Genomic DNA, 16,887 nt, shown 5'->3' with positions numbered 1-16,887 from the left:
TAAATATTGGCATTTATTTGGCATTTACTTTTTAAATATTTTATTGGATATTTTATTTATATACATTCCAAATGTTATGCCCTTTCCCTGTTTCCCCTCTGGAAACCCTCTATCACATCCTCCCTTGCCCTCATCCTATGAGGGTGCTCCCCAACCCATCCACCCACTCCTGCCTCCCTGCCCTGGCATTTCCCTACACTGGGACATTGAATCTTCACAGGACCAAGGGCCTCTCCTCCCATTGATGCCTGATAAGGCCATGCTCTGTTACAAATGCAGCTGGAGTCATGGATCTCTATGTGTGTTCTTTGGTTTGTGGTTTAGTCCCTGGGAGCTCTAGGTGGTCTGGTTAGTGGATATTGTTCTTCCTATGGGGTTGCAATCCCTTCAGAAAAGAGCCTGCCTTCTTCTTCTACTTTTTTCCCCTTATACATCTATAACAAATTACCACACATTTAGTAATTTAAGAGGAAAGAAGGCAATCCTATATTACATCATAGTTTCCATTGACAAGGAGGCTGGGAAATGGTCCTGGGCAATTCTCATGCACAGTCTTTTAAAGCAGCAGCCAGCTGTTAGCTGGGCTATGCTCTCATTCTGAGGACTCTCTGGAGAAGAATGAATCCAAATCCACAGGTGGCTAGCAGGATTTATACCCTGGCTGTCAAAAAAAAGCAAAACAAAAACAAAAAACAAAACAACCCCCCAAAAAACAAACAAACAAAAAAACCCGACCAAACAAACAAAAAACCAAAACCAAACCAACCAACCAAACAATAGTCTTCCATTCCTGTAACTGCGTTCCAGTGGCTCTTCTTTTTTCTCATCCTTGCACCTGTCTTCCTGAGCATAGGTCGGAGGGGATTGGGATGCTCGCCCTGCTTAGATGACTGAGCAGAACCAGATGTTTAAAATGCTAATGAGAATCTGAATTAACCCTATTGACCATGTAGCAAATCTCATGAAAGTTGCAATAATAAAACTCACAAAGACCTTGTACATATTGGAAACCCTCCCCACAAACTGCTGTGAATCCTGACAAGCTTGACTAGTAAGAGAGCAGTGCACAGTCTGCCATGCAGCCAATTCCCACAGTAAGTACCAGTTTCTTTTACATTTTTCCAAGAACTGAAAAAATGGTTTTAGCTTAATTTTTTGCTTGGTTGTTATATCAAAAGGTTTCTTGCTATTTCTGTTGTTAGCAAGTAAGAACCTGTCCTTGACGGTCAGGAGGAAATTGTTTTTCTTTTTCTATCTTGACCTTCTCTGAGCTGCCCAGTAGAAAGATGAGGAGTAGGCAAGCATTAGAACCTGAGTTTATATTCCCAGGATGCACTTTAATTCACCGCTTTAAACTGCAACAGTTCCGATGTGGCCAACCATGTGACATTTAGAGACACTGCCATCTATAAAGCTTCCCACACAATGGAATTACAAAAATGGCAGGAAAATTCTCTTGTCCAGAGGTAAGCTTACAATTGTGTGTTGTGCCGCATTCATGGCTATCCTTGGCTGCATGTAGCTACAGTCTCAGAGCGGTTGGCTATGCCCAGCGAATGTGGGAAGATATATCGTCTACAGAAAATAGAAACGGTGAGTGAGACAAATTATACCAAAGCTCAAGGATCAAAGACGAAAAATTCTGTTTGTCCAGTGCCCCACTCTCTATCCCTTCACTCTCCCCTCCCCCTCCAACTCTTCCTTTTCTGAGAAGGATTTAGCAGAGGCTGCACTGTTGGAATTCTCATTCTGTGTTTGTGACCGTGTTTCCAAGATGTCTTAGAATTTGAGATATGCTTTTGTTGTTATTTGTTTTGTTTTGTTGTTGTTGTTGGTGGTGGTTTGTTTTTGGTAGAGATCTTCAGCTTGGTTAACTGAATTTTGTGCAGTGATAGCTCCTCTTTCTCTGGAACCAACTACAAATTATTGTTGACGTTGGTTTAAATAAAGCAAATTGGATTTAAGATACATTGAATGAAACTTCAAAATACCTTTTAGATATTACAAAGGACAGGAGACCAGTACCCTGAGCACAGGTGGGTTGAGGTGTGAAAATACACTCTCAGGTTGGATAGTTCAAACACACACACACACACACACACACACACACACACACACACACACACACACACCAGGACATTCAGAATAAGAGTGTAAAACATTGATCTCATCTTCAGTAATAAAACTACATAAAAACTCTGGAGGGAAAGATACCACCTGAGAATTGAATCCTTAGATGTTGTAGATAGACCTCCATGCTGAAGGGCCCACCTCTGCCACATGGGGCTGCAAATGTTGGAAGAGTGATCTGTCTGAGTTGAGGTGTGCTGTAAATATAAAATGCATAAACCTCAAAAGCTTTGTATGGAAAATGTAAAGCATTTCACAGTAACTTTTAATGTTGATTGTATGTTGAAATTATGTTTTCAGCATAGTAATAAAGTTGATTTTCTTTTGGCTTTATATTTTCTGTGCCTACTATAAGATATAATATTATATATGTGGCTTGTATTATGTTTCTATTGGACATCACCAAAAACTGTCAAAATAAGAATAGAATGAATTATTCCTGACCATCAAAGTCAGGTTTTTACCAGCAAACAATGAAAAATAATAAAAAAAAACAGTTTTAATTCACATTTCTTAGAAGACTTAACTTTACATTTTGGGGTTATTTGAATTAATTTTATTCAATAATAATATTTTATTAATTCTTTGAATATTTTATGCACTGTATTTTAATCATATTTACCCCTCCTCCAGTTCCTTCCAGATGTACCCTACCCCTTCCTGGGTCGTTGAAACTGCATTTAAGACAATAACAATAGACTTCTTCAGTTTGAAGGTCATGCATATCTATGTGAGTTTGAAGCAACTGCTTTACATTTTGCTGACCAAAACTGTTATCTTAGAAATGCAAGCTTCAAATTACATACTGTAAATGTATCCAGGACTCCTATGCTCCATAAATGCTGAGCCATAGGACATAGTACCAGGGAGGTGGTAGAGGTGTGCACATGAGGCTCCGCTGTAACTGAAATCTTTGAATGTAATGGAATTCAATTGTAAAGTAAATCTGCATAGTTCTTCATTTGTGGAGAGAAGGAATTGAAGCCTTATCCCCAACTGCTGCTCTTTCTCAGAGCCTCATTCACAACATCTCCCAACACAATCTCCTTAACGTCTGTAAAATCTCTTTTTGTTTTCCATACAAAGTCCTAGTCTTCACAACTGACCCACATGTAGATTGTAGAGCGCCATACTCCTGCCAGGGTGAGGATGAGAACAGAGACAAATAGAAAGGTAATTGACTCATCTCATGCCAAATAGAAAGCGGGCTCTGGTCTCCAGCTAACCTTTGCTGTCTACCAATTCTTGATGCCATTATCCTTTCCATCTTTGGGCTCCTATACAATCTTGCAGCTTCGATAGAGCAGCGCGAGAGCAGCCTCTGGTGTGCTCTGTGCACGTGGAGACGGGCTGAGGCTGGAGGAGCCTGTGTGGCTGTCCTGCCCCCACTGTTACCATGCTCTCACCAGCTATCTGACTGCTTCTCAAAAGGGGCGTTTCAACGTCGAGGCTTGCGAACTAATCTTTCTGGGCTTTGGCGCTGTCATCTGTAAAATGAAAACTAAATACCCGACGAAGACTTGCTTCACTTCAATATCGATTACCTGGTTTTTAGGAGGCATCTTATTAGTTAGCTAAGAGTCATAGATTGAGCAATAGGAGTGGAATTGATTCTTCCAAAATCAGCCAAAGGTATGCAAATCTGCTTCCAAAATATGAATCTCTGTCTCATCAATGCCACAAAAAGTTACACTTTCTTTTCTGTGGTTCATATGCAAATATGCTTGGAGAATTATATATTATCACAACAGTGAAATGTTAGAATTAACAAAAAACATAACTTAGGTCTGTCCCTGCAGTATATAATGAGAAAGACTAGAGATGTAAAGAAATCGAACAATGTGATTGCCTTAGACTCCCATAGCTGATCAATGAAAAGACAAGGTCTGCTTTTTAGTCACCATCACGTTAGTCCGCATTGCTAGTAAGTAGCTGTTGTAATTTCAATGTCTCCCATGGGCACTTTGAACACATGGTGTAACTGTTTAGAAGGTTGTGAACTTTTAGGAGGAGGTGAGTCACGGAAGGGGAGTGTTTTAGTCCAGTGCCCCTTCCCGTTCCTTCGCTGCTTTTCTGAGTTTGGGTGCCATGTAACCAGCTGACTTCTTGCTCTTTACCACCATGTTTTCCTTGCTTGCTGCCCTGTCTTCATCACCATAATGGACTATATACTGCAGGAAATGTAAGCCAAAACAAGCCCCTTCTCTCTTAAATTGCTTTATCAGGAAGCGAGAGAGGAGCTTATGTATAAACAGGTTCTTAGGAGCACACTGTAAACTGATTCCAACCCAAGTCATGATGTGACACGTGGGATGCCCAAGGGACCTCTGGCCAGCCTGTAGATTCCTCCTCAAGCCTCAGTCAACTTCCACGTGCCTTCCAGGCTGCTCACAGGCTGTTCTCTCAAAGCTATAAGGTTTCAAGGGGCCCAAAGATGGGAAAGGACAATGGCATCACAATTGGGAGGAAACAGTAAAGTTTAGCTGAAGTTGGTGAGCTCAGCTCTGGCCGGCCTTGCCCTTCTTCCCATTTCAGGCCTTGCTGAAAACCATTAGCTTACATTCCTAGAGTTTATTCTCTTATTTGGCCACTTCCTCCTCTGGACACTGACTACCAAGGTTCAGCTATTAAAGTATTCAAGTCCATCAATCAAAAGCCCCCTTTGGCTCGAGTAATTAACACATCCAATCAAAATTAAACATCATCTTAACATGGGGTTTTCCCTTTTGCCTTTATAAGCTGCCATTTGTCTCTGGGCCACTTCTGCCTGCTCTCTCTCAGAGAAAGTCCTTTGTCCCCTGAGACAAATACCCCTCGCCCTTCTCCCTTAGTCCCTTCTTTTCCCTCTTCCTCTATCTCTTCTTTGTTCCTTATCCCTGCTCTCTGTCCCTCTGCGGTAAATAACTCTCTGTGTTGAGAACTTGGTCTTGGGGGTCCTGAGCCAATACTTTTTCTTTCAGTGCCAATAGGGCCTCTCAAGATAGATATAAAGTAAATTATTGTAAAGTTAAAATGATATTTTCTACTATATGCTATACAAAATTCTATAAAGAATGTTCCAGAGTAGATTTAAAAATAAGCAGTGTGCGAGTTTTTATTTGATCTACCTGCTTTTGTGTTTTACGCTGAACATATGTTCCTTAAGTAATCAAAATAAAATTCTGAATTGCCAAAAGCATGGGGAAGTCCACAAATTTCATTGTTAGAAGAAAAAAATTAATAGTTTCTTGTGATGTTCTTAATAGTCGTAAAGTACTTGGGCCAGCAAAGTGCTCAAATCATGTCACATAGTTTCTAGCCTAAAATTTAAAATTTTAAGAAGGAAACTGGAGCTCCTCTAAGCTAGTGTTCATCACAAGATGACAAGAAATGTCTGTCTTTGATCATAGAATTTCCACCTTGAAACATAACCTTTCAAAATGAGTTTTGCCACCTCTTCTGAAGTTTACCTGACATATTTAAAATATTTCCTGAATGGATCTCAACGATTTGATGCATTCGGCTTTCTTGAGAAGTTATCAAGCGATGCATTAATGTGTTATAAGTGAAAGTAGCAAAATCAATGATCTGTTTTGAACTTTTTCTTAGCACATATTAGTGACGAATAATGATGTGTTTCCTTACGACATTTCTGCGCATTTGTATGGCGTATTTGAAACATAGTCACCCTCCGTCACTGTCTCTTGTCTTCCCCCCTTCTCCCATCACGTTAGTCTCTCAACTGGCCGTGTTTCTACTTTCATATCTTGTCAAAGTTAGTCATTTCTGCAGGAGTGAAGGTAGCACGTACATACACATGGCTAGGAACTAAAGGATGTGTATGATAAAATGCACGACTGTTGAGTGTGCGCAACAGGAAAGGTGCTGAGTGGGTGGTTTTTAGCTGGCAGGGAGGACAGACACCTACGTTTCGCTTTCTTTAGTGTTCCTGGAAACCGAGGGCACCATTCCTCACATGTTGGCGTCAACTGAGTACATACCTTGCACTTAGTGAAATCCAAGTACGTTACACTCTTCCTAATTACTATAAAATCTACGCATCCTCGTCCTTATTTAAGGGGGAGAGTCATCCTGATGGTATGACTCAGGCACAGAGAACTCCATACACGGGCTTGAGATCCTGTGACTTTCAAACAGTAGAACCAAGTCCTAAAGTGTGTGAGTCTGTCTTGAAGGAGGCCATTGTTCCCACAATCCTTCATACATCTCTTCTCAGACACACTATCTGTATAATCATTCTACAGAAAGACAAATCAGGGTGAATGGCTGCATATAACCTATTTGAAGTTGCTGTAAAAACAGCACACAGTCTAGAATTAGCCATACTATGTTGAATTCTCCCACTCTAAGATACACCAGAACTTCCTGATAGGCAACTGAAGAATCCTGGTGGTTCCCACTGTCATTTCACTTTCGACCCCACCATTATTTCCCAAGACTATCTCAGGCTGCCAAACATGCATTACTTATGCTGAATAGTACTTATAAAATGAGAGGCATACAAAAGTGCCCTCCTTCCCAACAGTTCTGGTTCCTAGTTGTACAATCAGTCATCCTTCTAAGTAATTATGATAGGAATTTGCTGATGGATTCAAGGAACTGATCACCAGAAATTAATATGAAGAGATTATCCTAGATAATCCAAGTGGCTCAAACCCCTTCAGAACAAGAGAGGAAGAGGAGAGGAAGGGTCCCAAACATGAAGGAACCTCAAAACTGCTGTTGGTGCTGAGAAGGAAGGATTTGTGTGTAGGACAGAGCAGAAGCCCCTGAAATCTAGACAGTGACAATTGACAGGCAGCAGGCAGATCAATCTTATGCCAACACTCTGAATGATACTGAAAACTGATTCTTCCCAAAGACTCTAGTAAAAACATTTTTCTACTGTCTCTTATATTTGAGTCCTCTGAGATGCATTTTGGACTCAACCTTATGAAACTATTGGTTAATAAAGAGGCCTCTTTAATGCCAGGTTAGTGGTCATTTGGTTTGGTAGCATTAGGCAAAATAATAATACAGCAGGGTAGGTGATTGGGCGAGGAGGTGGTTCAGTGGGTAAAGTGCTTTCTTCACAAGCATGAAAACTTGACTTCAGCAGCCCCAGCATCCATGTAATAGGCAACACTGTAGCAGAGCATGCTGGGACCCCAGTGCTGGACCAGCAGAAACAGGTGGGTCCCCAGACCCAACAGCCTGGACAGATGGGTAAAGTCCAGCCTCAATATGAGACCCTGCCTCAAAAAGTAGAGTGATAGAGGAACACACACACACACACACACACACACACACACACACACATACACACACACATACACACATACATACATACAGTTCTCAAAATTTTTAATTCCTTAAAAACATTCTCAGACATCAGTAAAAGAAAATTCCTATTTATTAATCAGTTAATAAGAGTTATGTTGCTGCAAGTAGGTTTTGAGAGACTTTTCTTGTGTTGTCCAGGTTGGCCTTAAACTGGTCTCAAATATATTACCTCAGTTTTTCAATAATTGAAGTCACAGGCTTGTTTCACTGTGCATGGCTTACAGCCGTTGACATATTTCAAATGCCTCTGACTTTGAAACTTTCACAATTTGATAATTTATTCACCAAGATCAGTTTTTAATATTTAGGATATCTTCTTTTAGCAAGGAAGCTGATTTTCATGCAACACCTGGGAAATGGGCAGCTAATCAAATAAAAAACTGAGATTTTTTTTATATTCTGAATCTTCCCTTTTGCTGGAATGAAAACAATCTGGCCCAGCAAGACTAATAGATGATAGTTAGGAATAATCACTCACAGCCCTAGCTGAGGCCCAGTCTGATGAGGGCTGATTTCATTTTCAAACAAGGGCAGGATGGTAATCAATCTTTCAGTAGGAGCAAGGACACAAACTTGGTGCATGGTGGCTCCTCAGGGAAAAAATGTCACTGCCTCTGCAGAAATCACACATCATCAATGACAAGTGTGTTGAATGTCAAAGCCCTGCTTATTTATAGGGGACTCTCTACTCACACATCATAAGGCAAGGTGCATTTCATCTCAGTTAAACTTTAAATTCAGCTAGCACAGAATCTGTTGTTACTGGACAGCCAGCTCTGATACGCTGATCACTTTTCCCTTGTTGTTTGGGATTTTAGATCTTTGGATATTTCTCCACTGATGAAGACTCTCTTACTTCGCAGATGGATGAAGAAAATTTGGTTTTCTTTGTGTCTAGAAAACAGCGAATTGTTATTTCAGGTGACTTATACATTTTTTCCAAATTTGTATGAATTTTAATATTTTCTCTCAAAACTGAGCATCGAGAACATATCATTTCTAAATAATCACTCTACATGTCTTCACTCAGTTCCCCATAAAAGAAAGGAATAGCAGTTTGGGTTCAGTCTAGAGAGAAATTACCTGCAACTGAAACCCTAAAGCCTGTTCTTGCTATGAAAGACACTACAGAATGTGATCAAGAAAAGAAGCCAGCATGTGAAAAGGCTCAGTCCTCAGGCAAAGTCTCTCCATGATGGAATCCTATTAGTACATGTTCCAATGTCACCAGGAGAAACTTCGTGTCTTTGTAATATTCTTGAAGTGTTCCCAAGTGAAGCTTCTCCCAAGCTCCTACCCTTGATTCTTCTAAAGACACTATCTCCAGAATCTGAGCCAAATATAGACAAGTATTAGCTCAATTCAGGTCCTTTCTGGTTCCCAAGTACTCTTTGTTTTTGTTCATATCTGACCCTGGGATTTGGGTATTTACGACTTCTCCATTGTTGACATTTTGGGTTTTTTCATCACTCCAAGGTAGGAAAGGGTTAGGAAGAATCTTAGGGTTTTATTGCTGTGAAGAGCTACTATGACCAAGGCAACTCTTATAAAGGCAAACATTTAATTGGGACTGGCTTACAGTTTCAGAGGTTCAGTCCATTATCATCATGGTGGGAAGCATGACAGCATGCAGGCAGACATGGTGCTAGAGAAGGAGCTGAGAGTTCTACACCTTGATATGACAGCAGTAGAAAGGATCTGTTTTACACAGACAGCCAACAAAAGGGTCTCTTCCACACTGAAAAGGGGACTTGAGCATAGGGAACCTCAAAAACTGCCTATAGAGTGACACACTTCCTCCAGCAAGGACACAACTCCTAATAGTCACACTTTCCATGGGTCAAGTATATTCAAACCACCACAGGAAGAGAAGAGATGAAGCCTAGAGACTTTGCATGTTTTTTGCCCTTGTGTTCTATGTTATGAGATGAAGTAAATATCTAGGTTGAGTCTGGTGTTTGCAGGTTGGTTCTAATGCTTTGAGTTCATCGGAAATCTGCATTTCCAAAAACTAAAGGTCCTTGTTCCCAGTTGGGTTTTGATTGATCAATAAAAGATACCAGCAGCTAGTGGCTGGGCAAAGAGAAACAGGGCAGGTCCTTAGAGTTTCGAGGGCTAGGATGCAGGAGGGAGGAGAAGGAAAAATAGTCACGAAGGATGATTATAGATGGACATAGGAGCTGCAAGAGATAAAACCAACCAGCCATGTGAGATTTGGGGTAACTGGGCACTGGCTACTTCCCTAACTGGGCCTAGGATAGCAGGCAGAGGATTAAAAGTGCCCAGCCATTGTACTAGATGTCATATTAAAAATAAGGTAGTGTGTGTGTGTGTGTGTGTGTGTATGTGTGTATTTCATTTGCCAATCCAAAGTTTCCCTGGGATGGTCACTGAAAACACGACCAGCCGGGAGTACAAAATGTTATATCTAAAACTCAGTGCTACATCTTGTGTTCCTTTAAAATTGCATTTTAGGGTGAGGGTGTAGCTCAGTACCTACACAATCATGAACATCAGACACCTCCAGGATATCTACTTTTTCACTTAAGAAAGCCTGGTAATTGGAATGCTGACACTGGTCCCCTCCTTTTCTTTAAGTGTTTATAATGACAAAAATTACACCAACTAGGTAGACTGTGATCTCAGCTCCCGGGAGACTGAGCTGAGAGGAATGGCAGGAGTTCGTGGCTAGCCTGGGTTACACACAAAACTAAAAACCAAACAAAAGTTAACTCAGACTGAGAAATATCATGTATATTGCTGTGTCCTCCAGCAGGAGCACAGCACAGGTGGGCACAGGAGCATCAAAGTGTCTAGTGTTATTTTCCCAAATGCACAGGATATTGTTAGAAGCCTTAAGACAGCATTAAGGCAGTTTTGTCCTTTGATAACGGAGAGCCTAAGATAATTCTAGGATTTTGGTCTGTGTAGACCATGATGGTGACACTTCAAAGCAAAGGACATTAAGAGATGAGAAACCTCTCCAAATAGAAAGGTTCCAAATGATGTTTAGAAATCCATTCTCTGTGAAATGTGTTCATAGTGGTGTGTATATGCTGGCAGGGGTATGGGAGAATGTTGGGGGTGAGGTGCCAAATTTTTTTGGGAATTCATAGACCATATTTAATTGAAGCACTCTATATTCATATTACATTTCTAAGGATAATAAAAAGCCAAGCAGCATTTGTAGGTGTTTTGGTTTTGTTGTTGTTGTTTGGTTGGTTTTTATTTTGTTTGCTTTATTTAATTTTAAGTAACTCGGGGATTGTAGTGAAATGCTGGCTGTCTTCTTTTTCTTGGTTTACACCAATAACAGATGAATCATATGCTGTTGACAGGCAGCAGACGACGAGACGTGATCAAATGCATTGTGAAGATCCCACAGCTGGATTTATTGATAACAGCATCTCAGAAAGGATTAATAACAGTCTTCAATAGCCAGGTAACTTGGAATCCTGCCTTCTTCACCCTTTTCCTTCCTGTGTTTTGTTTTATCTACGAGTTATCCAAATGATTCAGAAAACACAAAACCAACATTTTTGTTTGACTCAGAAATAAAATAGTAATAAGGGAATTGCTGAGCCTTGGGTTTATTTCTCAGGTTTGACAACTGAGAAATGTTTAGTGTTGCTTCTAATAGGATTATTGTGGTTTACATGGCATCCAGCATGTAAAAGGTTGATCTGGATAATTTCCCAGATAAAACAAAACCCTAAACACGTACTAGGCAAGTAATAAATCCTGAGAATAGTGGACTTGGAGGAAGCAAAATGTCTTGAGTGTTCCAGACAGTGGTTGGTGCACACTTTTAATCCCAGTTCTTGGGAGGCAGAAGCAGATTGATTTCTTTGAGTTTGAGGCCAGCCTGGTCTACAGAATGAGTTTCAGGACAACCAGGCCTAAAGAGAAATCCTGTCTCAAAACAAACAAACAAGCAAAGTCTCAGGTGTAGCACCTTGTTTTTTGTGATGTTGAATAGGAACTTATAAGCTTTGTGTCTTCATCCTAAGATAAAGAGACAATACAAAGATTAAACTTAATGGTGAAGTAGAAACACTAATATTTATGAGTAATAAATTTAATTATTTATTTATTATTTGGGGAGGGACCTTTTGATACAGCGTTTCTCTGTGTAGTACTAGATGCCCTGGAACTCACTCTGTAGATCAGGCTGGGATTAAAGGTGTATATCACCAATGCCTGGCTAGAAATAAATTTTTATATAAATTCAAAATATTGCTATTATCAATAATTCTAAATTTATACATCTGAGCTTTCCCGTTTCTTAAATGTGAGAGATTTCAACAGACTGTGGTGGTGTGTCCTACATAACATCTCCATTGTGAAAACAAGAGAGGCACTCTTGCTGCTAAACACACAGAGTAGATTCTAAGTTCATCTTTAACTGAAGACAAGGGAAGGCTCTATTCATACAAAAACTGTATTTGAAATAGTGATCATTTCCAAAATCTATGTTAGTCCTTCAATAACACTTAACCCGAGAGTTCTCCAAAAGATCATATCTAGGGCAATGAGACTGTTAGGCAAGGGCCATATGGGCACTGGGCTATTGGGTATGTGGACAGAGCCTGCTGCACAGCCTGATACACACACAGTGGGGTGTGGTACTTAATGTCTATAGGCCCCAGACCCCATCCAGAACAATAAATTTTTCTTTCCAACATAGTTACTTGTGCTAGTCTAACAAGTGAAGACAGGGGCTGGAGAGATGGCTCAGTGGTTAAGAGCACTGACTACTCTTACAGAGGTCCTGAGTTCAACTCCTAGCAACCACATGGTGGCTCATAACCATCTGTAACAGAGATCCAATACCCTGTTGTTATATGTCTGAAGATACCTACAGTGTACTCATATAAATAAAAAGAAAGTGCTAAAAATGTCTTAAAAAAAAAAAAGAATACCAACTGCCCTTCCAGAGGTCCTGAGTTCAATTTCCAGCAACCATGTGGTGGCTCACAACCATCTGTAATGGGATCTGATGCCCTCTTCTGGTGTGTCTGAAGACAGCTACAACATACTCACATAAAATAAATAATGCTTTTTTTTTAAAAAAAAGTGAATATCTCTAATGAGCTAGCCTCATTGTGAACAACCAGCAAATTCTGGCAATTAATATGGTAAACAAAAGATCAGAAAACTCTTTTACACAGAACTTTTCTCTATCTCCTTCCTTCTCCCCTTAAAGCATTATCTCCCTTCTCAATACAGACTTTGTTTCATCAGAACTTGAACCAAGATGGGATTGATGGGATTGATAAAACACTGTGAGGAGGGAAACAAAGATCTGCACTGTAAAGTGGTCCTCCATTGTGGGGAAGTGAGGTGGCTTCCTCTGGGATGCTTCACACACACCCCAAACAAAACAAAGACCACCATGGAGACTTTGTAGTTGAACACATGGAAACTTACAAGCACACAGAAACCCACCTCTATTTCTTATAAAATAATATGACAGGATCCTAAACCAGAACGAATGGATGAACAAAAGGAAGAGGGAAGGGAAGGAGGAAGGAAAGAGGGAGGGAGGGGGAGAAACAGGGAAGGAAAGGTAACAAAACTGGTGGGAATGGAGGGTGGGGTGGATAAGGAGGTGGCATATGCCGTACAAGCATGAAGACCTGATTTTGAATCCCAAGTATTTACATGAAAATGCCACACATGGCCTCATATGCACATAACCACAGTGCTAAGTGGTGGTTGGGGCAGAGTAGAGACAGGCAGAGTTGGGGGAGTTTGTTGGCCAGGCAAGCATAGCTGAAAGTAGAGAGCTCCAGGCTCAGAGAGAGACCCTGGCTTAAGAAAACACGTGTAGAGAGACAAAACAGAAAGGCTGACGGCTTCCTTTGGCATCCATGTGTGTGCACATGCACGAGCATCCACACACTTACACACACTTGTATATATCAGACATACACATTCTTACTCTCCCCCTGACACATATCACACACACACACACACACACACACACACACACACACACACACACTCACTCACTCACTCACTCACTCACTCACTCACTGGGACTGGAGAGAAAAGATTCCTTTAAAATCGTGTTAAGATTCACTAAAAACATATTATTTTAAATGTTACATTCCTTAAGCATGGGTATGTCGTTATGGGAGAAAATTCCCTGAATCCTCTTGTAGGTCATAGAGATCACTTTTCCAAGGAAACCATTAATAACTCCAAGTATCTTTTAATAGATAAATACATAATTACCTTATCTGGGAAAGAATGAATAAAACTAAGGCATTTTTTTTTTTGTGTGATAGAGACTAGAAAATTTATGCAAAAGCTAAAGTGTTAAAGGCACCAAAAGTCTGGTGTGGTGGCACACACATTGTGGAATACAGATAGGTATATGTGTGTGAGTTTGAGGCCAGCCTAGTTGTCTGCAAAGGTTACTGGGTCACTCAGATAGACCAAAAATTCATTATTTAAAGGCCAGACTTAAGTCCTGGGCTTGGTGGTATAGCACTTTGATAGCATGTGCAAGATCCTGGCCTCAGTACCCAGAACTGTCAAAATCCAAAAAAAGCAAAAACAAAAAGCCACACAGCACACAGCACACAGCACGCAGCACGCAGCACGCAGCACGCAGCATGCAGCACGCAGCACGCAGCACACAGCACACAGCACACAGCACACAGCACACAGCATTCTACTGCTGATTCGTCCACAGCCTTTTCCAACAGGGAGCCCTGGGCTTAATGGTTTTTAGCAGTTTCCATCAGTGCCTCTGAATTTAATAATTTTGTTACAAAAACTAGGAGTTTGAGGCACAAAACTATTTTTAAATTGTTCAGTATATTTGCTGATACTTCTGTATGTTTGCTTTTTTAAAAAAATTAAACTATCACATCTTCTGGGTAAATGCAAAAAAACAACTCACTAAAAATCAGTAAGGGTGATAAGGAAAGAAAGAAAACTTTAAATAAATGATTCCCATTAAGTTGGATGTAGAGGACTATCTTAGTTCCTTTTCCTGTTACTGTTAAGGAAGGCAGGGTTTATTCTGGCTCGGAGCTGAAGCTGCGCCCAGGACGGTGAGGTCGATGCAGGAGACCGTGGGAGCAGCTGGGATCAGGGGACCAGTTGTCAGAGAGAATGAAGTTGCTGGGCCATTTGCTTTTGCAATTTTATGTATCCAGGATCCCTGCCCAGGGACTGATCCTGCCCTGGGAGTGGTTAAGATGGTCTTCCCACATCCCAATCAAGACAGTCTCTCACAGATGTTCTCAAAGAAAGGCAAACCTTAATCTCTCTCATGGTTTTCAATCTGGCGTTCAAACAACCCTTTAATGGGGGGCCAATATCAGCTATCCTGTATATCAGATATTTACACTATAATTCCTAACAATGGCATAATTACAGTTGTGAAGTAGCAATGAAAATAATTTTATGATTGGGGGTCACCACAACATAAGAAACTGTGTGAAAGGGTCACAGCATCAGGAAGGTTGAAAACCACCTGGATCTATATCTCTCAGTTGCATCCACTTCCTATGAGATTCTTCAAGTAAAGGATGCTAACCAGCACAGGAAATAAAAGAGGAAACACAGTCCTCTATCCTGCTCTTAAACACCTTCCTTGCATCACTAGTTTTGTTTTGTTGTTTCCTATCCAAAATAAGAACCTGAGCATATAGCCTCTTGGCACTCTCCTGATGAAAGATGGTTGTAGCCCCCATGAAAAACTACCCCTGGGCCCTCTCTGCCCTACTCTTCTGTCTGTGGAACCCATCCCTTCAGGGACACCATTTCCAAACCATTGCCCAACACCATCTGAGCAGGCAGCAGAAATTTCCTCACAGGGATACCTCAGCTGTGATCCTGGCAGGAGTCATCCTGCCTTGCAGGGCCTGAGCTCCACCACTACTAGCTCTGCATGGGACATGTGTATGACGTTTAGCCTAGTGCCTAGGACACCATTCGTAGGTGCTTCAGTGGAGAGCCTCTGGACAGAATGTTCTAAAGACATCCAGTAACTCGAGAAGTCTGTCAAATGACACATGTTGTATTTTTCTACATTGTTCGTGTTCCCCCGCCCTCCCCCCTGTTCTGTGTAGTACATTCTTTGCCCCACTCTCCTCCTGGCTCTATTAGCTTGAATTTCTAAACTTTGATAACAAATGTTGCTTCAAATATCTGGAAAGATGAGGCAGTTCATGTGGAAACAACAACAAAATAATAATAATAAAATAATAAATAATAATGATGATGATGATGATGATAACAACAACAATAATAACAATAATAATGACAACAACAACAACAACAACAATAATAATAATAATAATAATAATATCAAGGGCAGTCAGCATGGCTCAGCTAAGCACCAGCCATAGAGGTAGAAACCTTGCTCTCTGCAAACCAAGTTATGTTATTTCACAGTGGTAGGAGAATCTGAGAAGGAAGTAAGAAATCTCTCAGCAGGTAGGATGACAAGTGACATGGAGTCAGGCGCATTGTGTGGTGCCATAACTTTCTGATTCTTACTGGAGAGTCTAACCGGAGTTTATCTCTACCCACAGATGAGGGTTCAGACCAGCACCAATGTTACAGTGAGTACATTAAACTTTTTAAAATATAACTCAGAGTTAGGGCTGGGATGGTGGCTCTCTCAGAAGTACTCAAAATCTACACCAAGTGGCTACTTGAAGAGGCTCTGCTTATGAAGGGTTGAAGAGAGGGCTCAGGGGGTAAAGTTATTACTACGCAAGCATAAGAACTTAAGTTTGAACCCCCAGCATCCACGTAGAGCTGGACCCTGTAGTGTGTGTCTGTTATCCCTGTGCTTATATGAGAGTAAGATGGGAATGGGCCTCGGGAGAAATCCGGGAAGCTTGCAACTCAGTGAGGATGCTATGAGCAGAATCAGTAAACGACTCTTTCCAACAGGAAGGAAGGTAAGGACTGACACGTGGGTGTGTCCTGTGACCTCCACATGTACATTATTGACATTTGCTTTACAAAACTCACACACAAGCACACGATTATACACCCTATACGAAGGTTTTTAAGTCTTGTTTCTAATGCTATTTAACGATTGTAAATCTATATTTATTGACTAGGCTCAAAATCAGGCCTTGAATAATAGCAAAGACCCACGTGTTACTTCCTGGAGTTCAGTTATCTGCAGAGGATTGTTGGGAAACTAGCTACTTCTTAGAATCTTAATTAAAAGCTTCTGCATTTTAAATAAATGCTGTCTTAACAACACTGACACCCCAAATTATGTGAACAACATGAAAATAATTTGAGAAGAGATTTTTTTTAAAGCATGAAAATGCCATAAAAATTCAATCACAGCCCTGAGTCTCGTTGCCCGTGTAAATAAAAGGTCTTACTGATATGAACAGTCTTACTGATTTTAACAGTGCGAGAGCTGACTGTTCGCCCAGCTGCCTTCCT

The 16,887-nt window shown here is 40.8% G+C and overlaps 1 protein-coding gene across 2 annotated transcripts in view; it reads left to right on the top strand.

Annotated features, from left to right (window-relative positions):
• Nucleotides 1-16,887, top strand: part of WDR64 (WD repeat domain 64) — a gene marked incomplete at both ends in the record, with an annotated part of 114,519 nt that overhangs the window by 12,022 nt on the left and 85,610 nt on the right. For both annotated transcript variants that reach the window (XM_080932205.1, XM_080932204.1), the window contains 3 exons: nucleotides 8,271-8,373; nucleotides 10,791-10,894; nucleotides 16,008-16,037. In XM_080932205.1, coding sequence (XP_080788331.1) covers nucleotides 8,271-8,373; nucleotides 10,791-10,894; nucleotides 16,008-16,037 — 237 coding nt within the window. The remainder of the gene's footprint in view (nucleotides 1-8,270; nucleotides 8,374-10,790; nucleotides 10,895-16,007; nucleotides 16,038-16,887) is intronic.

Source organism: Micromys minutus (genome assembly GCF_963924665.1).
Source record: "Micromys minutus genome assembly, chromosome: 1".
Taxonomy (NCBI): domain Eukaryota; kingdom Metazoa; phylum Chordata; class Mammalia; order Rodentia; family Muridae; genus Micromys; species Micromys minutus.
This window is presented reverse-complemented; position numbering and strand designations above follow the sequence as displayed.